Here is a 12368-nt window from a genome sequence, read left to right as displayed (position 1 = left end):
CAGCGGCCACCAGTGCAGTGCATATTGAGTAGCCATGTGCGCGGCTACGTAGCGGCCTCTTCCCGCCTCCTCTCCGCCCCAACACTGAACATGTGCAAACAGTCTAACGCGGCTTAAGCCGCTGGAACGCTATAGTATGCTGCACGCTCTGAAGAACGTGCAGCGTTACATGTAACGCAACGTGGGCAGTGTGAACAGCCCCATTGACTTTGTATTGCTGTGAGTTGGGGAGGGTTACAGGCTGCACTAACGTGCGCTTGTAACGTCCTTGTGTGGAAGCAGCCTAACTCTAAATCTCTGAGGTAGTAAGACTGTATAGTAAACAGCTGCTACTAACAAGACAGTGGGCCCGATCCAATTCACTTTTTTACTCCTACGTTTTCTCCTAGGAGATGATTTATTTTCTGTTTAAAATAGTTTGCACTTGCAATTAAAGTATCAAAAAGTAGGTGAAAATGTACTGTCAAAATTGTTCTGAGTGTGTTCTTACTTGCTGTTGGCTTAACCACTTTTTCCACCACAACATTATATCTACGTCCTCTGACTTCAACTAAGCCACAAGGACGTAGATACAGTGGAGGAAATAATTATTTGACCCCTCACTGATTTTGTAAGTTTGTCCAATGACAAAGAAATGAAAAGTCTCAGAACAGTATCATTTCAATGGTAGGTTTAATTTAACAGTGGCAGATAGCACATCAAAAGGAAAATCGAAAAAATAACCTTAAATAAAAGATAGCAACTGATTTGCATTTCATTGAGTGAAATAAGTTTTTGAACCCTCTAACAATAAAAGACCTAATACTTAGTGGAAAAACCCTTGTTTGCAAGCACAGAGGTCAAACATTTCTTGTAATTGATGACCAAGTTTGCACACATTTTAGGAGGAATGTTGGTCCACTCCTCTTTGCAGATCATTTCTAAATCCCTAAGGTTTCGAGGCTGTCTCTGTGCAACTCTGAGCTTGAGCTCCCTCCATAGGTTTTCTATTGGATTAAGGTCCGGAGACTGACTAGGCCACTCCATGACCTTAATGTGCTTCTTCTTGAGCCACTCCTTTGTTGCCTTTGATGTATGTTTTGGGTCATTGTCGTGCTGGAACACCCATCCACGACCCATTTTCAGTTTCCTGGCAGAGGGAAGGAGGTTGTCGTTCAGGATTTCACGATACATGGCTCCGTCCATTTTCCCGTTAATGCGATTAAGTTGTCCTGTGCCCTTAGCAGAAAAACACCCCCAAAGCAAAATGTTTCCACCCCATGCTTGACGGTGGGGACGGTGTTTTGGGGGTCATAGGCAGCATTTTTCTTCCTCCATACACAGCGAGTTGAGTTAATGCCAAAGAGCTCTATTTTGGTCTCATCAGACCACAGCACCTTCTCCCAGTCACTCACAGAATCATTCAGGTGTTCATTGGCAAACTTCAGACGGGCCTGCACATGTGCCTTCTTGAGCAGGGGGACCTTGCGAGCCCTGCAGGATTTTAATCCATTGCGATGTAATGTGTTTCCAATGGTTTTCTTGGTGACTGTGGTCCCTGCTAATTTGAGATCATTCACTAACTCCTCCCGTGTAGTTCTAGGATGCTTTTTCACCTTTCTCAGAACCATTGACACCCCACGAGGTGAGATCTTGCGTGAAGCCCCAGAGCGAGGTCGATTGATAGTCATTTTGTGCTCCTTCCATTTTCGAACAATCGCATCAACAGTTGTCACCTTCTCTCCCAGCTTCTTGCTAATGGTTTTGTAGCCTATTCCAGTCTTGTGCAGGTCTACAATTTTGTCTCTGACATCCTTGGACAGCTCTTTGGTCTTTCCCATGTTGGAGAGTTTGGAGTCTGCTTGATTGATTGATTCTGTGGACAGGTGTCTTTTATACAGGTGACTAGTTAAGACAGGTGTCCTTTAATGAGGGTGACTAATTGAGTAGAAGTGTCTAACCACTCTGTGGGAGCCAGAACTCTTAATGGTTGGTAGGGGTTCAAAAACTTATTTCACTCAATGAAATGCAAATCAGTTGCTATCTTTTATTTAAGGTTATTTTTTCGATTTTCCTTTTGATGTGCTATCTGCCAGTGTTAAAATAAACCTACCATTGAAATGATACTGTTCTGAGACTTCATTTCTTTGTCATTGGACAAACTTACAAAATCAGTGAGGGGTCAAATAATTATTTCCTCCACTGTATAAGTCTTGTAGCTGAAGCAGTGCTGTGCAAGATTGGGCTTGTTCCTGTGCATAACCTCTGGCACCGTCTGCTGCAGCACTAATTGGTGAAAGGGAATATATGTTCCCTGAGCTAATAAGATTGATTTTTACCATTTAAAGTACTTTTATTTTCTCAGTTTATATTGAAAAATACACATTGTAGCATTATTTCTGAATCAAATATCCTCACCATAAATTGTGACAGGAACATAATTTAAGTTTTATGATAAATGGTAGAAATAGCCAAACAAATTTTTTTTTTTTTTTTTTTTTTTTTTTTTAATTGTCATTTACAGTAGTGCTTTTTATTTTTAAACTGGAATTGGTAAACCTAAGAAAAAAAGGTTTTGTTTTTTTTTTTGTACATTTTTTTCCCTCCTATTTCCCAATAAAATACATAAAAAAATATTGTTCAAGGGAAAAATGCTGTACAGTTAAAGTCTAGTTAGTCTTGAAAAAACCCAATATATATTTCATTTAGGTGCCATAAGTAGGGATAAAGTTCTTTCTGATTAAATAGGGACATAGCTAAAATGTCAAAACTGCTCTGGTCCATAAGGGGGATACAAGGTATGGATGCAAAGTGGTTAAAAAGCATTTTATTTATAATGTGAAAATATCACCTAGGAGGAAATTTAGGAGAAAAAGTAAATTGGATCAGGCCTGATGTGTGGTACCTGCAGCAGGTGCCTTCATTTATTTGAGACTTGGTACTAAATCGAAAAGTTTAATCACTCTCTAAAGTGCTTCATAATTTTTTGTTGCTGTAGTGATGAGTATTGTATATTGCATTAACATTTTGAATTTAAAGCTCCATTTCCAGAGTTCAGCTCTTGTAAATCTAAAAAGTTCAAAAAGGGTCCAAAGAAGACGGCCTTCAGCTCCCCATTCTGCCAAAAGAAAGGTGAGTACTTTCATGCATGAATATGTATTACTTGGTTGGTTTATTTAACCAGGACGAGTATTTATGTCCCTGAAAACTTCACTTTAGCTCCCGGGGTGTACGTACTCGTTTCTTGAGCCACGTGCATCTCTGATGTCACACGATAATGCACAGATTGGTGAATGCGAACATGTTTCCAAAGCAAATCAAAGTGTCTGATGAATGAATGATCAATGTTGCAACCGGTACCGGTTCTCATTCATTGTAAACAGTACAAGCTTTGACTTCCTGCTTATTTAGAGCACTGTGATTTAGCATTCAAGTAGACAGGAAAATGTGTTGGGACATCTAGTAGCCAAAAAATTATATTAAAAAAATTACTTTCCTATTCCTATATTAACCCCTCCCCACCTGTCCCCATATAACACTCTTGTAAAAAGAAAAAAAGGGGCATAGGGCAAAGGTATGAAATGAACTATTTAAGCCCATGGGTTGTTTTCATCCTATGGATGAGAGGAATTTTCACATTTCAGCGCTTCTTCCATTTATTCCCCAATACATTTATCACTACTTATCACAACAAAATGATCTATACCTTGTTTTTTTCGCCAACAATTAGGCTTTCTTTGGGTGGTATATTTTGCTTAAAACTTTATTCTAAATGCATTTTAAAGGGAATGATAAGAAACAAATTGAAAAAATTCATTATTTCTCAGTTTTCGGCCATTATAGTTTTAAAATAATACATGCTACCGTAATTAAAATCCACGCATTTTATTTGCCCATTTGTCCTAGTTATTGCAACGTTAAAATATACCCCTAGCTCAGTGCATGGTGACAATATTTTATTTGGAAATAAAGGTGCATTGTTTTTCAGTTCTACATCCATCACTAATTACAAGCCCATAATTTAATAATCTACCGTCTTGACATGCATATTAAAACCTTTTTATTCCCTTAAGTCTGTAGGTGTACGTATACTATTTGGCCACAAGATGTCCTTGTGCATTATTTCCAGCAGTGTACAATAAGTACGCTAAATAGGGAGTAATGCGTGTCTGTGTTACTTCGGAAGTGATGCAGGCATCTAATTGATGCCGGTGATCACGTGGACCTAGAGGGGAGGCAAATGAATGGGAACTTTGTTCCCATTCATTCATCTAACGATCGGCATCGGAAACGAGTGGGTGGGGGTGCGGCGGCACCATTAGAGAATGATCACTGTTTTTGAACAAAATACAACCCAACAAATACAAAAAACAAACGATTTTATCTCATGTCGCGTCACTATGGGTATACTTTAAAAAAAAAAATCCAAGCACTCTTTTTACTGAGATGTTAGATGATATTTTTTAGAACTGTGCCTAGATGTGTATTTTTTGTTTTGTTTTTTTGACATAGAGGCACTCCAGTGAAAATGTCATAAAGTGCTTAATTTTTACAATAATTATTTATAAATGATTTAGTCAGTGTTTTTGCCCATTGTAAAATCTTTCCTCTCCCTGATTTACATTCAGACATTTATCACATTTTTACTGCTGGCAGGTGATGTCACTGAAAGGAGATGCTGCTTGCTTTTTTTGGCAGCTGGATACAGCTGTTCTTTCCCACAGTGGTGTTGGAAGATGCATAAAAAACAATGCTTACATCTCTAACAGCACTTTTTGTATGCCCATTCTGGGGACATGTCGAGTTTTAGATTCCAGGGTATAGAGAGGATGGTGCGCTCAGTGAGAGGCGGGGGTTTATATAAGGCACTCCTAAAACGGGTGGCCCTTTGGATATGCAAATTGGGGACTTGATCCCCCGAAGGGCTTAATTCTAGGCTAGATCTCAATACAATGAGATCTAGCCTAGAATGTGATGTTTAGTAATTTGTAATTCCGCCTACTTCATCACTTAAAAAGTTTTACCTTTCCTGTATCCCATTTTTGATTTTGCGGTTATGTTCTCCTTTGCTGCTGGCTTTGGAGGCAGACATCCCTTTATATACACTCACAATATGATATGTTCGTATGCATATATCTGTCCTCCCCCTTCCTTGCCCCTTTTCTGTATATCTAATCGGTTGCATTGTATAATGGTGCAGTTTTCATGTGTTTTTATATAGGATTGATTTTTTTGCACTGTTTTGTAGTGGGATTCACTATTTCAATGTATTTTTGTATGTCTCTTTAAGATCTAGGTTGACACCCGTGGGTGTGTCCTTTACCTATATAAGCTGTACTACACATGTCTTTGTAAGTTATGATTAAGGATCCATCTCATGCTCCGATACGCGTGAGCTTTTATCTGTAATTTTGATGCCGGACTAAAGAATAAAGATTTTTGTACTTTTTCACCTAATCATCTGGTGCAGCGGAATATCTTTTGAACTGTGTGCACTTTGGCTTTGACTTTCCTGCTCCCATTTGATGAGCAACGTGAGTGTAGCAGCCTCTCTTGTTCCTATTTCCCACAATGCAACAGGGCTCTTAAAGTGTGATGTCAGTACCTCAGTGCTGTGAGGCGCTGATATAACACTGTGGGAGGGGTTTCAGCACAAAATCAGCCTTACAGAGGCCCCTCATGATTCGTTTGAGAAAAGGAATAGATTTCTCATGGAAAAGGGGGTATCACCTACTGATTGGTTACGGTTTCTCTTTAAGAATAAGCTCCATGCTGGTAGGACAATAGTTTACAGTAGCTGTTCAGAGTCCTCTAAACGTTTTAAGTAATTAGTGTTTTTCTTAATAGGCACTTCTGAACTTGTGCACCTCGTCAACCTGGTCAATCCCTGCAACTTTTATGTCCATCGTTTTGTACAGAAGAGGTACCTTCTAATGCTTGAACGGATGCTAACTCTGGTGAATCACACACGTGACACCTGCTCCCCTCATGACATTTTGGAGCAAGGTGCGTATATTTATGTTTGTTCTTGGCTGTTGCTTGTTTGAATAAAGTACTGTGAAAGGGAACCTGAAGCAAGAAGTATATGGAGGCTGCCATATTCATTTTCTTTTAAACAATAACAGTTGCCTGGCAGCCCTGCTGATCTAGTTGACTGCAGTAGTGACTGAATCACACCAGAAACAAGCACGCAGCTAATCTTGTCAGACCTGACAATGTCAAAAAACCCGCTCTGCTGCATGCTTGTTCATGGGCTAGGGCTATAATTATTAGAGGCAGAGGATCAGCAGGACAGCCATGCAACTGGTATTTCTTAAAGGGAAGATCCGAGCACAATAAAAATAAAAAATCCACTTACCTTGGGCTTCCTCCAGCCCCTTGCAGCCGCCCTGTGCCCTCGCCGCAGCTCTGGTGGCTCCCGGTCTCCTTCGGTGCAGATGCCGACCTTGCCAGGTCGGCATCTGCTTGGGCTTCACCATGCAGCTCGCGGAGTCTCACTGATGTCAGTCCGGATGGTGTCAGCAAGATTACGTGAGCATCACGCTGGAATGCAAGTAGGCCTCTGGTACCGGAGGGGATTCCGAGCCACCGGCGGGATTGCGGCAAGGGCACAGGACGGGTTGCAGGGGCTGGAGAAAGCTACAGGTAAGCGGATGTTTTTCTATCGGATGTGTCCTTTTAAAAGAAATTAAATATGGCTGCCTCCATATACAGTGGGTTGCAAAAGTATTCGGCCCCCTTGAAGTTTTCCACATTTTGTCATATTACTGCCACAAACATGAATCAATTTTATTGGAATTCCACATGAAAGACCAACACAAAGTGACGTGTACATGTGAGAAGTGGAACGAAAATCATACATCATTCCAAACCTTTTTTACAAATAAATAACTGCAAAGTGGTGTGTGCATAATTATTTGGCCCCCTTTGATCTGAGTGCAGTCAGTTGCCTATAAACATTGCCTGATGAGTGCTAATGACTAAATAGAGTGCACATGGGTGTAATCTAATGTCAGTACAAATACAGCTGCTAAGTGAGGGCCTCAGAGGTTGTCTAAGAGAATATTGGGAGCAACAACACCGTGAAGTCCAAAGAACACACAAGACAGGTCAAGGATCAAGTTATTGAGAAATTTAACCACTTCACCACTGAGGGGTTTTACCCCTTGAACACCAGAACAATTTTCACCTTTCAACGCTCCTTCCATTAATTCGTCTATAACTTTATTATTACTTATCCCAATGAAATGAACTATATCTTGTTTTTTTCGCCACCAATTAGGCTTTCTTTAGGTGGGACATTATGCCAAGAATTATTTTATTCTAAATGTGTTTTAATGGGAAAATAGGAAAAAATGTGGGAAAAATTATTACTTTTCAGTTTTCGGCCATTATAGTTTTTAAATAAAGCATGCTACTGTAATAAAAACCCATGAAATGTATTTAACCATTTGTCCCGGTTATAAAACCATTTAAATTATGTCCCTATCACAATGTTTGGCGACAATATTTTATTTGGAAATAAAGGTGCATTTTTTTCAGTTTTGCATCCATCCCTAATTACAAGCCCGCAGTTTAAAAAGTAACAGTGTTATACCCTCTTGACATAAATATTTAAAAAGTTCAGTCCCTAAGGTAACTATTTATGTTTTGTTTTTTTTATTGTATTTTTTTTTAATTACAAAAATAAAAATAAAAAAAATGTGGAGTGTGGGAGGTAATGAGTTAATTTATTGTGTAAATGTAATGTTTGTTTATGTAAAATGCTTTTAGGGTGTAGTTTACTATTTGGCCACAAGATGGCCACAGTGTGTTTGTTTACATGCGACCTGTAAGCGTCCTTCCGGACGCTTACAGGAAGCAGTAGGAGGCTGGGAGAATCACTATGATCGCGCTGTTTCTAATAGAAGCAGCGCGATCATTGCGGGGGCTTAGATCAACGAACGGGAATGGATTTTCCCGTTCATTGATCTCCGTGCGAGCAGGCGACGGCGTGCACGAGCGGCGGGTGCGCGCGCACGAGAGGCGGGAGCGCGGTCAGCGGCGGTAGCGCAGAAGGTACGGATTTCTCCGTCCCTGGTTTTTTTAGGGGGGAAAAAAGGGACGGAGAAATTCGTACCGCGGGGGTTTAAGTGGTTAAAGCAGGCTTAGGCTACAAAAAGATTTCCAAAGCCTTGAACATCCCACGGAGCACTGTTCAAGCGATCATTCAGAAATGGAAGGAGTATGGCACAACTGTAAACCTACCAAGACAAGGCCATCCACCTAAACTCACAGGCCGAACCAGGAGAGCGCTGATCAGAAATGCAGTCAAGAGGCCCAGGGTGACTCTGGACGAGTTGCAGAGATCTACAGCTCAGGTGGGGGAATCTGTCCATAGGACAACTATTAGTCATGCACTGTACAAAGTTGGCCTTTATGGAAGAGTGGCAAGAAGAAAGGCATTGTTAACAGAAAGCATAAGAAGTCCAGTTTGCAGTTTGCCACAAGCCATGTGGGGGACACAGCAACCATGTGGAAGAAGGTGCTCTGGTCAGATGAGACCAAAATGGAACTTTTTGGCCAAAATGCAAAACGCTATGTGTGGCAGAAAACTAACACTGAACATCACTCTGAACACACCATCCCCACTGTCAAATATGGTGGTGGCAGCATCATGCTCTGGGGGTGCATCTCTTCAGCAGGGACAGGGAAGCTGGTCAGAGTTGATGGGAAGATGGATGGAGCCAAATACAGGGCAAACTTGGAAGAAAACCTCTTGGAGAATGCAAAAGACTTGAGACTGGGGCGGAGGTTCACCTTCCAGCAGGACAATGACCCTAAACATAAAGCCCGGGCAACTATGGAATGGTTTAACACAAAACATATCTATGTGTTAGAATGGCCCAGTCAAAGTCCAGATCTAAATCCAATCGAGAATCTGTGGCAAGATCTGAAAACTGCTGTTCACAAACGCTGTCCATCTAATCTGACTGAGCTGGAGCTGTTATGCAAAGAAGAATGGGCAAGGATTTCAGTCTCTAGATGTGCAAAGCTGGTAGAGGCATACCCTAAAAGACTAGCAGCTGTAATTGCAGCAAAAGGTGGTTCTACAAAGTATTGACTCAGGGGGCCGAATAATTACGCACACCCCACTTTGCAGTTATTTATTTGTAAAAAATGTTTGGAATGATGTATGATTTTCGATCCACTTCTCACATGTACACCACTTTGTATTGGTCTTTCACGTGGAATTCCAATAAAATTGATGCATGTTTGTGGCAGTAATGTGACAAAATGTGGAAAACTTCAAGGGGGCCGAATACTTTTGCAACTCACTGTAGCTCTCACTTCAGGTTCCCATTACTTGAAATACAGAACAATAGAGCTTATGTAATAGCTTTGATGCAGCTGGGGTAATAGCTGTGTACAGATAATTATTCATTTATAAGACCCTATGTTTTGTATGGTCTATGGCCTATGTTCTTCACACATGGTAGTGTTCCCCTGGGGATACTCGAGATGGGTTCCACATGCAGCAAGCATCACCAGGTGGTTCAGTCCTCTCCTTAAAGAGACTCTGAAGTCTCATAAAATTCACGTTTTTATTTTAAAAATCACTATCATCATTGCCCTACCAAAAACGCTGCATCTCTGCGGCTGAACTCTTAACGGTGAGAGTCCCATGGATTTGTTCAGAACAGCTGGGGGACCAGTAATGGGCCACGGACCGGGTTTGGGGACCTCTACTGTAGACTAATAATCCTGTTTTAGCTAACAAACTCCAGCCACGGTAAACAGATGCCCCTGTTGCCATGGATATACCACATCCCCCAAACCCTTAGTCATAATCTGACCTGACAGATTTCGTATTTTTTGGACAAGAACTGTTGGTCAGTGGATAGTGCAAACTGGTTGTTCAGCAAATGTCCATGGGAGCCTTTAAACTTTAGCCTTTTGGACTTGTCTCTTCATGTACCTTAGAGCAGGGCTGTGGAGTCGGTACCAAAATCATGTGATTCTTCAGTTTATGAAACCTCCATGTCTGACTCCAGGTACCCAAAATTGCTCTGACTCCGACTCCCTACTCCACAACCCTTGCATGCCTATGGAGTGGGTACAAAAATCATCCGAATGCAAATCCGACCGACTCCTCAGTTTATGAAACCAACGACTCCAGGTACCCAAAAATTAGTTTGACTCCAACTCCACAGCCCTGCCTTAGCCTCCTTAGTGGTAATCCTGAGTCAGGCTCCGGATGGAAATCCGCAGCTCAGAGCGGTAATCCCGTTCCTGAGTGAGTTGTATGCAGGTCTCTCTGTAGTATGTTTTTTTTCTTCTTGTTTTTAGGGTCTAAAAGCTTGTGAAAAAATTGCACGGCTTTTAGACCCTAAATCTGGAAATCATAACGCCAGGGTCGAATGATGCATATGGAACACAATTACAGTGGTTTCCATTGAAGTACGTGCATGTTTCTAGAATATAATGCAGGCGAAAACTGAGATCCTGCATACATTTTCTTTGAGCTGAGGACAAGACGTTTCTATAAAGCTACTGTCCTTCACACTCATTTTATGTCTGATCTTCTTGTGTTCATAGGAGAAATTCTGGTTTTTAGAAGTGCAAGATTCAATGCGTGGTGCCGGGGAAGGATTACTGAACTGATTCCATTTGAAAACCATTGTTTCTGGAAGCCCCATGACTCCATCAGATACCGGGTTGAAGATATTTCACATATGATGCTCTACTTGATTGACTATGGATTTTCAGAGGTGTTATTTACATCAGGGTAAGATTTATACTACATTTTTTTTCTTTGTATGAGCTTCACCTTATGCATTTGCCTTTAGGCTGTTTCCATGTTGATGACCAATGATTGACTGACCACAACACCACTCCTACTATAAGAGGTTCCACTGTTAGAGACACTGAAGCAACAAAAAAAAATATGATTTAATGATTTGTATGTATAGTACAGCTAAGAAATAAAACATTAGGAGCAGAGGCATAAGTCTAATGTTGTTTCCAGTACAGGAAGAGTTAAGAAACTCCAGTTGTGATCAATGTAAAAGAGCCATTAAGACTGTCTTCTGAAGCTTATTATCTAAAGTGTCTGGCACGGTATTGTTTTTTTATTCTGCAGAGAAGAGTTTAAAAGTTCACTAACCTGTCCTGTAAAATCATTTAGAATGCTGAGTAGTGTGTAAACTGCAAATATGAGAGAATGATGCAATGTTATTAAAAAAAAAAAAAAACCCTAACTGAAAATAAAAATGAGTATATTTTCTTTGCTACTAATGTTCTAGTAATTATCTGTACTACAAAACACACAATTTGCTAACTCCCAGCTAAAGCACTTTCCTACCTTTTTTATTTGGTCAGCAGGCGCCAGTCAGCCAATCAGGTGTACTGTCATACACCCTTTGCCTGCTGTACCAAATCTAGCAGGAATAGCATAAATTAGGTAGCATTCAGATGGGAGGCTTCGGTTGGATGTAATCATAGATTACATCTTTTACAGGGACGCCCCCTGTAGGCACATCTCCCACACAGTCCCCTCCCTAACCACTCACCTGTCAACCGCATCCTGGAAGCTGCATAAAAAGAAATTAAAAATCACAAACCCTGGTTCGCACGACAGCTGGGCGTCCCTGTAAAAGATTTAATCTACGATTACGTCCAACCGAAGCCTCCCACCTGAATGCTACCTAATTTATGCAATTTCTGCTAGATTTGGTACGGCAGGCAAAGTGTGTATGACCATACACCTGATTGGCTGACTGGCGCCTGCTGACCAGATAAAGGTAGGAAAGTGCTTTAGCTGGGAGTGAGCAATTTGTGTGTGTTGCAGTTAGCATTCAGTTCAGAGGCAGTGGGGGTAAATTCCCTGGAGGTGAGAGGTCCAGGGCCCACCTGCACTTCCCTGTGGGTATCGCATGGTGGTTTGGGGACCCCAGCCAGTTTCTCTGTAAGAGGGAGGACATTTCATAGAAAATTTTTAACTATGCATTGAAACTTCTTTCACATGAACACTTTCTGGGCATGTCAGGCAAATGCTTTGCTGCAAGCAGAAAAGCATTTGACAGCTATCACCGTTTTTCAGCCCCGCAGGTGGACTCGCAGGCACAGCGTTGAATGACCCTGCAAGCATCCTGTTGCTTCCACGGTTGGCTCAAACAATCGGATAAATAGGGATAAAACTGCAGCGTTTGCACAAAAGAGCGCTTAGACGGTGAGTGGTCACAACTGCTGTTTACCGCTCAGCATGCGTCTGTGTGAACCGGGCCTTTAAAAAAAAAAAAAAAAATAGCTGTAGCGCCATTCACCTCAGAGAGCTATAACCCTGCCTTGCTTTTTCCTCTTTTCAACCCACACTTTAAGCTAATCCTGTGGTGTGAGGGATATGGAGG

At 41.3% G+C, this 12368-nt stretch overlaps 1 protein-coding gene across 1 annotated transcript in view; it reads left to right on the top strand.

Moving 5' to 3' along the window:
* RNF17 (ring finger protein 17) overlaps positions 1–12368 on the top strand; it is a 191098-nt gene that overhangs the window by 72856 nt on the left and 105874 nt on the right. The window contains exons 14-16 of the mRNA XM_068266942.1: positions 3019–3111; positions 5827–5985; positions 10558–10747. Of these exons, the coding sequence (XP_068123043.1) occupies positions 3019–3111; positions 5827–5985; positions 10558–10747 (442 nt within the window). The remainder of the gene's footprint in view (positions 1–3018; positions 3112–5826; positions 5986–10557; positions 10748–12368) is intronic.

This window comes from Hyperolius riggenbachi, chromosome 2 (assembly GCF_040937935.1).
Source record: "Hyperolius riggenbachi isolate aHypRig1 chromosome 2, aHypRig1.pri, whole genome shotgun sequence".
In the NCBI taxonomy this organism is placed as follows: Eukaryota; Metazoa; Chordata; class Amphibia; order Anura; family Hyperoliidae; genus Hyperolius; species Hyperolius riggenbachi.
This window is presented reverse-complemented; position numbering and strand designations above follow the sequence as displayed.